Genomic DNA, 16,447 nt, shown 5'->3' on the forward strand with positions numbered 1-16,447 from the left:
CCTCTCCTACCTGACACGTCCTGGTCTTCATTTCGCGGGACAACAGAAATTAATCCACTCTGTACCATGAGGAGGCCCGTGTCTGGGGCTGTGATGAGCTACTCCTTAACACCCGTCTACTCATGTCGCGAGAACCTCTTAAGCAGCGACCCTCTTCCTCAGTAGACATCCTCCGCGCCTCCACTGCCATAGACTGCCTGAGACTGCAATCATCTGTGCAGCAACTCCGCCAATAATACACAAATGAGGATACTGTAGAGGAAAAGCCAACCCTCAAAAAGAATCCTCTTAGCTTACTGGAAAGGAGCAATGCTGAACAAGAATATAATTGGATGCTGCTTAGAATCAAAGGTTAATATGACGAAACCAAATTAGGCTGCACTTCTGTTATTAGTCAAAACTCTTTGCTTGTATCCGAATTATTTTGTTGCATCGGTGCTGGAGCCACTGAGATCTGCACAGGTCCCTGGAACAACATTAACGTAAAATTCCCCAGATACCACCTGACAAGTTAACTTCCCTCTCTGTCCTGTAATAACCCTTCCTTATGTTTTCCAAAGAAGTAAATTGTCATTCAAAAATACCATTTTGATTTGTTAATACACTTTCATTCCTTTATGAATGTATCAATACAATATGCATCTTTTTTTAAATATATTTATTAGATTTTTGCAACAATATGCATTTCCAATATACACAGATTTTAGTATCATGTCTTAACTATGAAATGTATAAACATTAATATTCCATACTACCATAACAACACCACCTAACAATATCTTACAGTCTTATGTAATGAGCCAATAACCCCACAGTGATAGTTCATCTCAAATCCAGTGTAATAGGTGAAGAAATTGAATATAATAAATTAACACACACACAACCCGGCACAACACAGGACAAACACAACAACGCAAAAAAATATATAATACTTTGTTTATTCACTCATATAGGTTAATGAAAGGACTCCACAATTAAAGATATATGTCCTCACGACCCTTACTTACTAAAGATATGCATCTTTAACATTTAAATGTTCCATTCAGTCGCCAACGACCTCTGACTTAATGCCAGTAAGACAGAGATCCTCCTCATCGGCACACCTGCACCTTCCTCTCCTGTCACTCTCTGGCCGGCCTCCCTTGGCCCTCTCCCTGCTCTCACTTGCGAGGCTAAGAACCACAGGGTTATCTTCGTCTCCACGTTTTCCTTTTCTCCACACATTGACGTTTCAAAAAAGTCTAACTCCCAACTGCACCTCCTCAGAAGTATTCTTCCTTTCCTCTCCTTCCCCCAGAAGCTCACTGTCTCCAGAGCTCTGGCTCTCTATAGGCTGGACTATTGCAACAGCCTCTTTGTAAATCTGCCTGCAACCACTCTCTGCCCTCTGCAGCTCATCATCCAGAACTGGACTGCGAGACTTGTCCTTGGCCTCAAGCCCTGGGATCGTATCTCTCCAGCGCTGACATCTCTTCATTTCCTCCCAGTGGCTGCAAGGATCAAATTCAAGACCATTTGCATTGTCCGTAAGGCTTTCTGGGGCCTGGGTCCACAATACCTTCAACTCTCCCTCTGTAAATACCTTCTTACTCAAGCTCTTTGCTCCTTCACCTCCAACTTCCTCAGGGTCAGTGGCTCTCCAAGCAACGAGTTGGTGGTAGATCCCTTTCCTCAGCTGGGTCCTCTCTGAAACTTGAGGAGAACCATTTTTGGTCCCAGAAGCACCTCAAGACCTTCCTCTTTGATTCTGCCATCGCTCTTCCTCTCCCCTGCTAATCTGTCTGCTTTGGCACCGGGCACCTGGTTACCCTCTGATTTCTGGCTCAGTTCCCTGCCCGCCCAGCCACACACCTGCACTGCCTCCTGGCAACCCTTGCACTTGGGTCTGTATCTGCTAACCTACAGTCCCCTTCCAGCACTTATCAGACACCCGTTGTCTACATCTTATTCTTGCACTTACCACCTGCTGGCCGCACTTTCCACTCCTTCCCTACTCCTCGCACTTTCCCCCTTCCCCCTCCCCTGCACTTGCACGTTCTCAATGCAACTGGGCATAGTAAGATCGTTGTTTTGTCCTCCCTTGTATCCCCTCCCTTGGCTCATCGCGGTCTGAAACACTTGTGTATGGGCACGATACAAATAAAATATATCACATCAGCAAAAATAGTTTTGTTTGGATCATTTACATGGTCCCTTATATGCTTAATAGACTACTATTAATTGATGGTGGTAAATGGGTTTATTTTTAACAACCTGTTTCGGAATAAAACATTTCTTCATCATGACCTGAAATTCATCTACTTCCATTAAAAGTATGTTCCTCATCTTTGATCTTAGATGTGGACTTCATTTATCTGTACTAAATATAAGTGCCAAAACAATTGCTATTCTCCAATTGTTGACTTTCCTTTGCGCTCCATTTCCGTCAGTGTAGAAAATCTTTCACCTTCTCTGCTTTTAAATGGTCTTTCCTTATTTTGCCTATTCTTCTCTGTCTCATAAGATAGTCGGTTGTTCTTATGCATCTCGTCTGTGTCAAGGTGAAAAGAAAAGAATCAAAGATTTAGTGAATCACACTGTCATTGTGGGTGTGCATGGTGTGTAGTGTGAGCGGTTTGTCCCTTTGCACAAAAATGTGCATGTTGCACTGCTACACTGGCATGTAGGAATGGGAAAGAAACTGAACACCTTAACAGTGATAAAAATAACCCTGCAAATTCTCAAACAGTGTGTTCACACTAGAACCACAAGTCAGCGCCATCGTAAGAAAATGCTTATACCACCTAATTTCAATCAGGCGTATTGTGCCATATCTCAGCTTTCCATACAGCACATTCTCTATCTCGCTGATACTCTTAAGCATCAACTACGCAAATAGTCTACACTGAAAGCTGCCAGACTAACACACCAGGAAATGACAACATATCCAAAATACTGCAGCACGATTTCTACTAAAATTAGACATGCCTCCAACACTATGAAACCTGGATTTACTACAGGGTAAGAAAAATATTAATTTTATAGCACTCTATATTGCACTCCGACCACTACATCTAGAGGGAGCTGAATTCCTAAAATCCCGAATCTCCTGTTGCCTATCAGAAAGAATCCTCAGATCCAACAGCAATATGCTAATTGAAACCAAGTGCTACAGGAAAAATAATACAGAGGCATATCTGTCTCTATCCTCAAAGCAAAATTGTTGAACTTTATCCCTAAAGGAATTCAGACAAAAGAAGGCCACCTGTTTTTGAGAAAAATATTTTTTAAATTCTTTTTAATACACCAGGCTAGAGGGTAACTCACCATCAAGATAGAAACAAACTAAATAACTGAACACAGCCATAAAGCATCGCCATCAGTCAAACTGGTAACCACCCAACAATCAAAAATTCAAATTGCTAGAGCATCAACTCTAAATGCTTTGGGTAGCATACAATACAGACAGAGCACATATAGAGCATCAACATTAAATTACCTGGCACCTGCCCAACATGCACAAATTCCACCAGGCAGAAACAAACTGACAACAATGAACAAGGCTCCTGGAAAACTCAAATGAAATACTCTGGTGCGACCACCTCATAAATCCCTTCATGACCCACGTGCCAATGCAAATACTAGCTAACCTCCCAAAAAATCCTCCAATTCAGAAAAGAAACTGGAAATCCATAAGTATTGCTGACCTTAACACCAGACTGGAGGGCACAAAACCACCAATCACCGTCTTGGACTCATCCAACATCGAAGAAAGAAGTGAGAAAATCCAAAACAATGGTGAGATGGTTCACACACACCCTCAGAGCACTGAAGAAAACTAACAGGAAACTGGAACAAGAATGGAGGAAAAACTATGATCAATAGAAATCAAATCACATACCAAAGACCGATCCAACCATAAAAAGCCGAATTACTCAAAAATAAAAAAGATACTACAACGAACGGATCACAAACTCGAGCAAAACCCAGAAAGATATGTTCAACATCATCAATGAGCTAAGAAAGCATGCAGCATGCAACAACAAACTCAACGCCCTCACAAAAACTATGCAATGATCTTGCAGACCACTTCAAAAACAAAATCACAAACATCCATTAAGTCATTCAGAGCATGCCCAAAAACACCAACAACCGCCCCCAACCAGCCAATGGTGGAAACATCTACAAGACTAAACAACTACCCACCAAACACCATAGTGAATAAATGCAACACAGACGGCTCACCAGCAAACCCCTGCCCACAAGACATATACAAGACTACCCTCACCCAGAAAATCCCTGCAGAATATTTCCTCAACCACTCACTAGCAACAGGAAATGTGCCACAAGCCTTCAAATAGGCATTGATCAAACCACTCCTTAAAGACCCACCAGGAAACACTGAAGACCTAAGCATCTACTGGCAAATTGCAAACATCCCATACCTGGTGAAACTCCTAGAAAGCTACGTTTAAGAGTAAATCCTGGAGCATATAGGAAACTATCAGATACTAGATCAGGCACAAGTTTGCCTCAGACCCATAAGAGGAACGGAAACAGCATTATTATCAATATGGGATGATCTAAAAACCAACGCAGACTCACACGTTAGATCGGTACTAATACTACTTATCTATCAGCAGCCTTCGACACAGTCCACCACGAAACACTCACCAAAGTGCTCGAAGATATAGGAATCGACAACAAAGAGTTACCTAGGCTAAAATCCTTCATGGCAGAAAGAACAGAAACAACATGGCTAACCCCCTTCAACAACACCCTGCACAACAACTTGCAGAGTTCCACAAGGATCATCCCTCTCACCACTGCTATTCAACATCTACATGACCCCTCTCATCAACCACATCAAAAGACACAGTCTCACTTGCTATGATTACGCAGACACACATCATCGAACAAAATCAACACGAGCAACAATAAGACCCCTTCTTGCTTCTTCCACCTACACACAATCAAGCAGACACTTCCCCTTTCCACATATGAAACTGACTGTCTGTCACTCCTCTCGTCACATCAAGAATAGACTATGCCAACAGCATCAATCTCGGTATGCCAAACTACCTTACTAAAATACTACAACGAATACAGAACGCAGCAGCAAGACTCACTGCGAGAAAACAGATCCCACCAGCACTGAGAACCCTACATTGGCTACCGGTCAAAAAATGTATTTACTTCAAAACACTCTGCATATACATGGCCAAGGAGCAGAATTCATACAGGGAAAAAATATCCATCTCCAAACAGAACATAAAGGTCCAGCAACGACATTCACCTCGAAACCTAAACAATACTTAAAGTGGACATTATTTGGTAGAACAGAGCTCTCTTCCAGCGAGGCAAAACTTTGGAAGTCACTCACAAAGGAAATACAAACAACAGAAGATCACCTAAAGTTCAGAAAATTGCTAAAAACATGGCTCTTTAACTCGACAAGCTATATAGGAAACATCATCGAATGGAAACTGCCAACCCATCACAATAGAAACAACAAAAGCAACCGAAACCTGATAAACGGAAACATGGCTATCCAATGAAATGAAGCATTCTACTGCAAATCACCATAAAATATGAACTCGACAGATCAACATAACCATGGCATAAAAGTACATAGACGACTCTCCACTAACCCTATTAAAGACTCTAAAATAAGCTGCATACTCACCTTCACACACTAAACAAAAGTCATACCTCTACCACAGTAAACCCCTTAAACCACCACAAAATGCACACACTCTGCAACACCAAACAGGAAACTAAACCATTACACACAAATCCCCCCATACAAACACATACACCACATATAGTCCACCAACTAAAAACAAACCAGCAGACACTGACCAGTTTTTCGGTACTGAAGCTACCAACAGCTAGGGGTGTCACGGTATTAGTTTTATGGCGGTACGATAACCTTCTTGCCAAATGACGGTATATCATGGTTATCGCGGTATAGCAGGTGGAGTTAACCAATCTTAGCAAATATTTTCTAAAAGGTCATATATTGTCAGGTTTATCATCACAAACAAAACCAGGCACCAAGCGACGGAAGTGGGCTTTTCAACATACTTTCCACTGAAATGCCACCTCTTGCTTCCACCAAACACACGTGTGGAGAGGAGGAGGGGGGGGGGGGCTGCTGCGACTGGTAATGCAAACTCGATAGCTTTTCTTAAGTGGTCATTTAGGCTTTTAGCTCCCCACTGGCTACTAGTGAAGATGAACATGTTGCCATCTTTATAACCTGCATGCCACAGATCAATGGGTGCTGATGGTAGTATACGCTTGTGTGCATACACACGCACACTCTTTACGTTACAGCCTTTAGTTTACTTGCGGGCCAAAAGGTGTTCAGTAATTACGGCCATCTTACCCTTTGGTATGGCAGCAGGGAATAACCGCAGAGATGAGTGAATTTCGCAGTGTGACTTATTATATGTAAATTCAATGATGGAACCAGGGAAATCCCCCATTGTCATATGTTTAGCAAACATTATCCATTATAAATATATAAAGCGCAAAGCCACCAACCCAAAGTAAGCCCTTTTTCCTTCTTGGCACTGTATTTTATTCTTCCTATTGCTAACATACTGATTTTGTGTCTGGTCAGACACGTGTGGTTTATGGAATGGCATTAAAAACTCCAACTGAAACTACTTGGCAGATGGCACATCCAACAGTGCAAGACCAAGACTGCGCAGCAATTGCTTACTGCAGCGTTTCCAAATCAGATTGTAAAGCACAGTTAACGGTATAAACGGTATACCGGTATAAACAGTGTGACGGTTATTATTGTTCAATTAAGTGGTTCACGGTATCTTTAACGGTATACTGTTATACCGTTACATCCCTACCAACAGCACATCAACACTCTAGCACTTTTCCCCCTCAATCCCACAAAGTCCTCCTAACCCTCCTTCCTTTTCAGATCCGCCAAAGCGCCTGGAGACCATGAAAATGGAAGCCTTGCGTGGTATAAATCACAACATAACAGACCATACCATACCGGCCTGGCATCACCTTCAAACGCCCTAGCCACTGCCAAACAAGCAAAAGTCCCACCAGTAAAAAAAAAAGAAACAATCAGACATCAAGGAACAAGCCTGCAGGAAAACAAGCAGCACTTACTCAAAATGCTTTAGACTAGCATGCCTTACAGGATAGCTCATCAAGCCAGCCAACCAACTTTTTCAAACCACCCAAAACCAGAGCAAAGATAAGGAACCCTCACTAACCAACTTCTCAGTACCCATATCCAGGAAGGAAGAGCGTAACACAGCAAAATGACTCTCCCCCTATTAAAACACTCACAACTTTAGATCTTGCGAATCAACTTGCAAACCTCACCGACCGGCCAAAGTACCCTAACAAGTCAGACACTTGCGGTCTCGCATCTGATAACAAAATGCCTCTGGTGTACAAATCAACATCAACCTAGAAAACACATCAACACAGATGCCAATTGCTCCCGGTTTGACATGCACGAACAGTTAAGCACAACTCCTTGTTTTTCCCCGCACTCCCCAACAAAATCCCCCCTCTCACTTTCAATTCATGTGCATAAATCCCAATAACATGCACAAAAAATACTGCTTTCTTTTCAAATATTATATTAAAAAAAGAAGATTGGGTTTGCTGGAAAAGGCATACTGAGAGGCACATGTCACCATGGTCAAATGTAATGCATATAATTAAGATTATATTTATTACATTTATATAGCGCACCCAACCCTCAGGCATCTGGGCGCTTGAACTTAAGAATACAGTTACATATCAGAGACTTGGTTATACAGTATGGTTTACAAATGCAAGTATAGTATCAATACACGCTTGTACATGTGCAGTAGTCATATATGAGTGTTCAGTTGCATTTGAAGCTTGGTCATTTTAAACAGAACATATGCAGAATACAGTACCCCAATTTCTCGTGCTATGTGGGTTTTATCTACCCTCAGTGGTCTGGGGGGGGGGTAGTGCTCATTAGTGGTGCGAGGTTGGTTATTAATATCCTGGTCAAAGAACCATGCTTTTAGTTTTTTGCTAAAGGACCACAGAGACGGGACTGTCCTTAGTTCTGTGGGCCTGGTATTCCAATAGTTGGCTGCAATAACTGGGAAGCTAGATCCTCCTACTTTTTGTCTTTTGTGTCTTTGTGGAGTCAGTTGCCCTAAGTAGGCTGCCCGGGTTGGCCTGGCTGATTGAGTTTTGGAGATTAGGTTTGAAAGGTAGCGTGGAGCGGTGTTAGATAGGCATTTGTGGGCAAGAGATAGTACTCTGAATTTAATACGGTCTCTAACTGGTAACCAGTGAATGTTTCTTCTGGTTGTGGTTATGTGGTCTGATTTCAGGATATTAAGAGCCGCTCTAATTGCGTTGTTCTGAACGATTAGTGCTCTAGCCAATGTGATGCGGTATACCACCGTCAGGTAAGGTCTGCATGCAGTTATGAGCTTGGCAGTGTAGGTTGAGGCCGAATTGATGGCATTAACTTGTCGGGAGAGGGTGAGTGACGAGTCAAGGTACAACCGTAGTGTCTTGACTTCTTTGGCTACCGTGATGCTATTTCCGTCAATGTTGAAGGTTTGATAAGAAGGTGGGAGGTTTTTGAGTTTTGCTGGATCTCTATTTTATCGTTATTAAGACAGAGTTTGTTTTGAGCCATCCAGGCTTGAATAGCGAGGTAGATGGCGTTGAGGGATTTGGAATCAGTGTCATAGTCCCCAGTGCTTGGGAGTAGTATCTGGGTGTCGTCAGCATAATTTGTATATGTGACACCCAATTTTTCTAGCCTATCAAAGAGGTTTTGTGAACGCGCTGTACAGCGGGGGATACCCATGATCCTTGAGGAACTCTGCAGGTGACCGGCTGAGGGTGTGCAGCCGCCGTAGAAGAGAAGACTCTCATAGGTCAGTTCGAGAGGAATGATTCAATCCAGTTTATGGCGTTGTTTGAGAAGTGTTCATCGCTAGCTAGGTGGCGGCATACAATATGATTCACTAAGTCAAATGCTGCTGAGAGGTCCATTAGGAGAAGGATGGCTAGGTCGCCCCTGTCTCTTATTTGATCCATTTGGATTTTTACATCTACCAGGGCCGTTTCAGTGCCATGGCCTGGGCGAAAGCCTGATTGGCGGAGGCCAAGAAGGTTGTGTGTTTCGAGGTAGTTTTGGATTTGTACATAGGCTACCCTGACTAGTATTTTTAGTAGGAACGGCACCATGGTAATAGGCCTGTAGTTGGTTGCCACATTGGGGCCTAGAGCTGTTTTTTCAGTAAAGGGAGTACCCAGGCTTCCTTTAAATTTTCTGTTCAAGTACTTTATTGGAGGTGAATGAATTATTTATTAGTAAGGTGATGAAAGGCGCCAGATTATCGGCCCAATCTTTGATTAGCGTGGCTGGACAAATGTCACCTTGGCATCTTGAAGGTTTTAGGCCTTTAATAATTTTGATGGTCTCCTCTATGGAAATAGGTGATAATTCAAACCTAGGGAATGGTTTAGGAGGGTTCCGTTCCACAGTAGGTTGAACCAGAGGGTGTCCAGTCAAATGGTCGAAAACAAAGGATCGAATGACCATTTGATCGACAGTCAAATGATTGGAAAAAAAAGGTCGAATTTTTTAAAATTTATTTATATATATTTTTTTAGTTTGGGTTGGTAAAAAAATGTTTTTAACAAAGAAAACAGGGGGTTGGTGGGGGAACACCCCCATAAAATTAAAATTCAAAAAAATAAAAAAATCGACCATTTATTTCGATCATTTTACTGTCGATCAAAAGGCATTCGATCCTTTTGTTTTTGACCATATAACTGGCAACCGAACCAGAGAGGTAAGTTTCCGTTTTTTTATTAATCTTAAATTGGAGGGATGAGATTTTGTCCTTAAGTGCCCTTTGTATACTTTCACAGCAAGCTTGGTCCTTGGTGAATAGGTGTGGGGTCTGTGATGGTGATTCTACATGTTAACATGACAGTTGGTAAGCACAATAAAGCAAATCACTTAATATAAAAAAAGATATTTAAAACAAATATTCCACATATTCAGTAGCTGAAAAAAAAGCATGTCTGCTACCCAAACATAGAATTACTACCTTCTTGATATGCTCCGTCGGCCATAACCAAGTGAAGTATCTTTGGGTACAAATGCTGATGTTCACTTCCCAAAATACTCTGAACTATTGATGAACAAATATCTATGTTCTCATCTTCATCTTCATGAATAGCCTAGACCAAAAAGAAGGACAACATATTTTCTTGAACAAGACATTTTGAACTGAAGAACTCATTTCAAAGAACATTACTTGCTGTGCAGTAAATAAGGATGTTATTTCTAACATTTGTTGATCAATAGTTTACTATACACCCCATCTTTTACATTGTTTGTTAAAGAAACTGCAAGCAATGTCCAGCATTGGCTGGACCCCGATGCTTTGGGGCCCCCTGATTGTGATCCACAATCTGCCTAAAAGACTCCATCTCTTACAGATGGTCAACATTTGTCAGCCCACCTGCTGCTAAGTCATCAAATGTCATCACAAACCAACTCACTTTTCTTATCCCTGTGAAGGCATTATGAAATAAGACAGACCACAGATTCCATTTTCTAAATAAAATGTTTTGTCTTTAATGTCAGGATGGAGTAAGGTCTAACATGCCCTATGCGAAGGTGGGAATACCCTACCTAAAGAAACTAGGGATAGTCTGTGTCAGTAAGTTCAACTCAAAAGTCTATCTGTGTCCAAAACCTATATTTGCCCTCACAACTAAACATAAACAATGTGTAGAGATGTAAGAAACAAAAGAAACAATGTTCAAAATAAAGTTCTGAGCTTCTTCCAGCTCCTGGCTTACTTTCCAGTTTCCCCTTCCCCAAGTTCAAAACAGTTCCAAAAGGTCTTGGGGTTCCTTTCCCCAAGAGGTCAACACAGTTCACAAGGTCTCTGGGTTCCCTTCCCCAAGAGGTCAGCTCTTCCAGTTTCAAAAGTACAATCAGTTTCAACTTTGTAATCATCCATGTAATCATCCATGCCTTTCAAATAGTCACACAGATTGCTCTTTCTCATGCACTTCAACAACCTGTTATAAAATGCAACTTCTTTATCTTGCTTTCCTTGGCTCTTTCCAAGCAGGGTTCACTCGGCCTAGGTGCAGTTTTCGGACCACATGGTCCACCCATTACAGGTCACACAACCGGTAATCCTTGGCACTTCGTTGTACTTCTGTATTCTATGGGCTTTCTTGACAACACAGGATTTCTTTCTCTGAACGCGTGTCATTGATGAACACTCCTTTCTGATTCTCCTTGGCAGTCTCTTGGCTTTGCCACAATGTGTTTTCGACACAACTCACTAAGTGGTGTTCATCCTTTCCCTTATAGTACAAAAAAGCATGTTTGGGTGGTCCCATGTCGTTTCAGGTTTACACTTATTGACTAATGTGCAGAAGCCTTTACATCGGTTTAGTAACACAAATGCAGGTAAGCATACAAACCGTTTTTACTCATAGAAAACCTAATTTATTCTGCACAGTTTGTACAAAAATATATTTTGTATTCATCTTTATAAAAACATTCTCAAGCATAAGTCCATTTCGCCTATATGCCACATTCTTTTTAGATTAAATTGATTATTGGTTTGTAGTGCATTTACAATAAAAATGCCTCCATTTTTTTCATTAAGGCATCCTTTATTTATTTCATAGAGAGAAAGAAAAACAGATACATATATTTAGTTTTGTAATTCTTACTACCGTTTCATTTACACTTCAATCATACAGTCACTATTTTCATCATTCATTCCATTCAACCCAACATGTTTCATTCCTCTTCACTTTTTATTCAGACCCTTTACATAGGAAATTCATCAGGGGTATGCACTACACCACGAATCCTTAAAGGATAGTTCCGGGACTTTATTTTATTGTTCCTATGGTTCGGCCATGTGTTTTTAAGCATAAATCGGTAGATCGTAGAAAACTTTCCTATGGACCTTACCCGACTTTTCGTCCATTAACGCACTCAAAATCAGCCGCCATTTTCTGATAATTCTATCATTTCCCCCCATCGCCCTGGCTCACCTGCTTTTGTGGCACTAAATCAAATCCCCCGCCCCTGAGCCTGACATCAGCAGACGCGTACCGCCCATTTCCCAACACCAAAGCACGTTTCGTGTCAACAATCGCTGCGCCTCAGCTAATGAAGTGTCGCCATGGAAATGGCAGGACGCCTCTTTCCTCACTAAGTATAAACACACCGTTTCACAACACACAGCAGCAGATTTTCGATTCCATTACTCTCTCTGTGTTACTTTGAGTATTCTGTGACTCGTTTCTGTGCTCTGGTCAGCTACCTTCGCCGCTTCTAGGCCTTGTGAACACCTGTACCATCTCTGTAAATTATTTTACTTTCTTTACCACACAATGGCTACAATAATGCCGTATATGTACGAGCCCGAGTACACCGAGGAGGAACTACTGGAAAGGCAAGCACGCGAAAACGATGGGGATTCGGACGGCAGTTGGGAGGACCAGTCAACGGATGAAGAGCCTGGACCATGTCGCATGGACGGTGTCTCCACCTGGTGCACGTGCAATCGGTGCGAGCTAATGCCAACTGAGGAGGAGAACTGCTGCTGCCGTGAAAATTCCGGGTGCTTGGCCTACATTTCGGAAGGCGAGCCAAGTCCGCAATGCATCACCGAGCTGCCAGAGTTCAGGGAAGCCTGCCTCTCACGGACCGTGTTGAGGATGATGATGGTGCTTATGCACGAACTTCGCGGCACTGTTCGTCCGCGTAATCCGAGTAACGAGTAAGTATACTCTGGTTGTGATGTCAGTGATGCCACTACTATGCCATGGTCGTCTCCCACATATAAAATTACATCTACATATCATTCGAATGCATGTAAATTGGTTCCATATTGTGCATTTTCTAGATAGAATTTTTTTCAAAGCAGAATGACATTTTTTACCTGAATCGACAGTGATAAGAAAGTTTTGTCATTTTAATACAGTTTGCATCTTTCATTTTCACAGGTGGTACAGGCTGGTGGCCTATCGTTGCTTCACTTGGTGGCTTCACGGGAGGCTCGGACACCGCGTTCAGAGAGTAATACCTGCCTGTGCGGTACTTGCCATTAGACAACATTTCCCCAGCGACAGTGGACAATACCGCGGATTTTCCCTGGATGTGCTGCAACCGGAACTTTATAATGTGTAATGTTTATTATTTATGTTCAATTGAAATTAAGATCTAAAATAAAACCCAACATATATTTTAACAATGGTTGTTTTGATTTTTTAAATGAATCTGGTGTGTCTCCATTGAATAGTCTTCCTGTGCCTTGTCTTGTCACACCACATGTCTCGTTGAACCCATATGCAGCAGACATACATATGTTATTTTGCGGGTTGGCATCAAGCCTCCCGGCCTTGCCTCCTCCCCCAAAAATACTTACCACACCACTTTGTTCAAGCGTTGGCAATAAAAGGAAGGCCGTTGGATTTTATTGACACAAAACATGGTTATAGGTAAATACTCAATATGGTTGATCATAATAAATCATCCTTTTGGGCACCGGGTACAGAGATGACCCCCTCTGGCCCGTGCCGCCATGCCACCACAGGCCAGCCTGCTGCTGACTAACTGCCTAGGCATCCAGGGTCTCCAGGGTGAACTGCACCCATATATTCTCCTGGGAGGGTGAGGTATTTAAAAACTCACCCCCTGCCTTCCATGTACTAGATCCTGCAGCCTGCCTCTTACATGCAGTTAGATGGCCTCTCCTTGGTGAGGCCCTGCGGCAAACGAGTCTTGTCTGCACGACCACCGCCCCAATCCACACCCCCCCCCGCCCTATCAAAGGCAGTTCGCACCGGGGTACTTGCGCTGGCAAGTGGAGCTGTCAGGGAGCGATAAAGGCCAAGAGGTGCCAAAGACCATGTACACTTCAAAGTGGTCTATAGAGCATGGGTTGTTGTTCCCATGTCTACCTCCAGACCCCGTGTCTCCTGCCAAGCATCCCCCTCACGCTGGACGCCCCCCTGCAATCCACATAAGTGTGTCTCCATTCACAAGTCTTCCTGTGTCTTGTCTGCACGACCACCGCCCCAATCCACCCCCTGCCCTATCAAAGGCAGTTCGCACCGGGGTACCTGTGCTGGCAAGTGGAGCTGTCAGGGAGCGATAAAAGCCAAGAGGTGCCAAAGACCATGTACACTTCAAAGTGGTCTATAGAGCATGGGTTGTTGTTCCCATGTCTACCTCCAGACCCCGTGTCTCCTGCCAAGCATCCCCCTCACGCTGGACGCCCCCCTGCAATCCACATAAGTGTGTCTCCATTCACGAGTCTTCCTGTGTCTTGTCTGCACGACCAACGCCCCAATCCACCCCCCGCTCTATCAAAGGCAGTTCGCACCGGGGTACTTGTGCTGGCAAGTGGAGCTGTCAGGGAGCGATAAAGGCCAAGAGGTGCCAAAGACCATGTACACTTCAAAGTGGTCTATAGAGCATGGGTTGTTGTTCCCATGTCTACCTCCAGACCCCGTGTCTCCTGCCAAGCGTCCCCCCCTCACGCTGGACGCCCCCCTGCAAACCGCATAATGCCACGACATATACACGTCATTCATTCACAAACACACCCCTGTTTCGAATCCTTTATAACCCACTTCATATTTCTACTGAGCACTTCTTTGCGCTTTGCTAGTCAACCCGTGAAGGTGCTGGTTATCTGCTCTTCGTCTCTGTGAACTTCCGTGACCACTTCGAGGAAACTCCTCAGTTTGCAACCTGTGAACTGCTCCCTGTTCTACGACAAGAAACTACTCTGATCCCTGCATCTAACTGTTTGTTCGTCAAGGTAAGGCCATGTACCATAATCATTTTGCGTTCAATTTCTTTTCGTTCAAGACAGTACATGCAAGGAACTAGTCACATGTTCTGAGTCTAGTCAAATTATCTTTCTATTTTTTTAAAGTTATTCAAATACTTATCCGCATGTGAATAACGTGTATAGTTCCAAGAACCAAAACGAACCTTGCATTGAACCTTTTATGTGTCATTTAATTTTTTAACACATTGGTATTCATAGAGAATTGTTGATCTTTACTTTTCAGAACTTTCCACAATGCCTGCCTGTTCCATTGGCGGTTGCCCTTCGAAGACCCATAATAAATCTGAAGGTACTATAATGCATGTTTTCCCTAAGACAATAGATCAGATAAGAGAATGGGTCCGATATTGCGGATATCCACCGTCTGAGCTTGAAAGTAGAGTCCTAGAAGTCTTTGCGGACAAGAGGGGTGATCGATACCGCATCTGCAGCAGGCACTTTACCTCTGACATGTACTCCACATCATTGCTAATAAAGAAGAACACACCGCGAGCGAGGCAAAAATTGCTCTCAACCGCTATTCCCACTCTATTCGTCCACATCCCTCCACTGGTGAGTCAAGTTTACGTATTTATCTCTCGGCCTTGCGGTAGTGTGTAGCATTAGCTAACAATAATTTCCCCATTTATGTATCCACTCAATATGAAGGCGGAAGATTCTCCATCCGTATCGTTATTGCAATCATCAGCCACTTCAAGCGCCTATCGGGTAATCTTACTTGGCTATTCTGCCACTGACTTGTTTTAGGCATGTAAATCAATAGTTTTAATTTATCGTGTAATTATTTTACCTAATGGTACACCCTTGTACTCGTCCTCTAGTCTTTGTTTTCAGTTATAATTATTGTTATCCAAAATAATGCAAGTACTGTCTTTCAGGGAGATGCTGAGGAGTCCAACGTATTGACGACTACCGTTGATGTCACTCAGATGCTCGAGGTACGTTTCCGGACAGTTCCATCGATGGAGATCATCAGATCTTGCATTCTTGTAGCGTGATTGTTACACACAATGTTTCTTTCGTTTTTAGCCATTGATATGTCCTTCTGTCGTCGCCCTCCTATGTGTCTTCTTTTTTCAATATTGTGTTCATTACTAATGAAAGTCCTATGTTTCAGGGAGTCGATGGAGCATTAGTCCAAGAAGAAGGGGGAGCATGCAGTTACGGGTCGGCGCAACAGCTTGCAGAAGTGTGCACCGCAGTTACATCGTCCCTTGATGTTCTTATGCATTTCGAGGTATGGATACTGACAGTTCGATCAAGCGAAATCATATGACGTGATTACATCCGCTATACTTCCTTCTTTATTAACGCAAGTACTATGTTTCAGGGAGATGACGGACCTTCTTCTACAAGAACATCACCCCTAGTAGTTGATGCAGATCTCTGGGTGGTGACACTTCCAACGATCGAGCAAATCGAATCATATTTACATATCCATTATTTATTTTAGACAACTGATCATTTGTGCAGGTCTATTTAGATGAGCCGTTGACGCCTGCACAAAGTTTCTGTTCTTTTTATCAAAATAGAAAACCATACTAATGCAATTACTGTGTTTC

General features: G+C 42.8%; 1 protein-coding gene across 4 annotated transcripts in view; it reads right to left on the reverse strand.

Moving 5' to 3' along the window:
* Positions 1 to 16,447, reverse strand: part of NEK1 (NIMA related kinase 1) — a 2,768,493-nt gene that overhangs the window by 74,912 nt on the left and 2,677,134 nt on the right. For all 4 annotated transcript variants that reach the window (XM_069631399.1, XM_069631400.1, XM_069631397.1 and 1 more), the window contains one exon: positions 10,089 to 10,221. In XM_069631399.1, coding sequence (XP_069487500.1) covers positions 10,089 to 10,221 — 133 coding nt within the window. The remainder of the gene's footprint in view (positions 1 to 10,088; positions 10,222 to 16,447) is intronic.

This window comes from Ambystoma mexicanum, chromosome 6q, assembly GCF_040938575.1.
Source record: "Ambystoma mexicanum isolate Mex_15411 chromosome 6q, UKY_AmexF1_1, whole genome shotgun sequence".
Taxonomy (NCBI): domain Eukaryota; kingdom Metazoa; phylum Chordata; class Amphibia; order Caudata; family Ambystomatidae; genus Ambystoma; species Ambystoma mexicanum.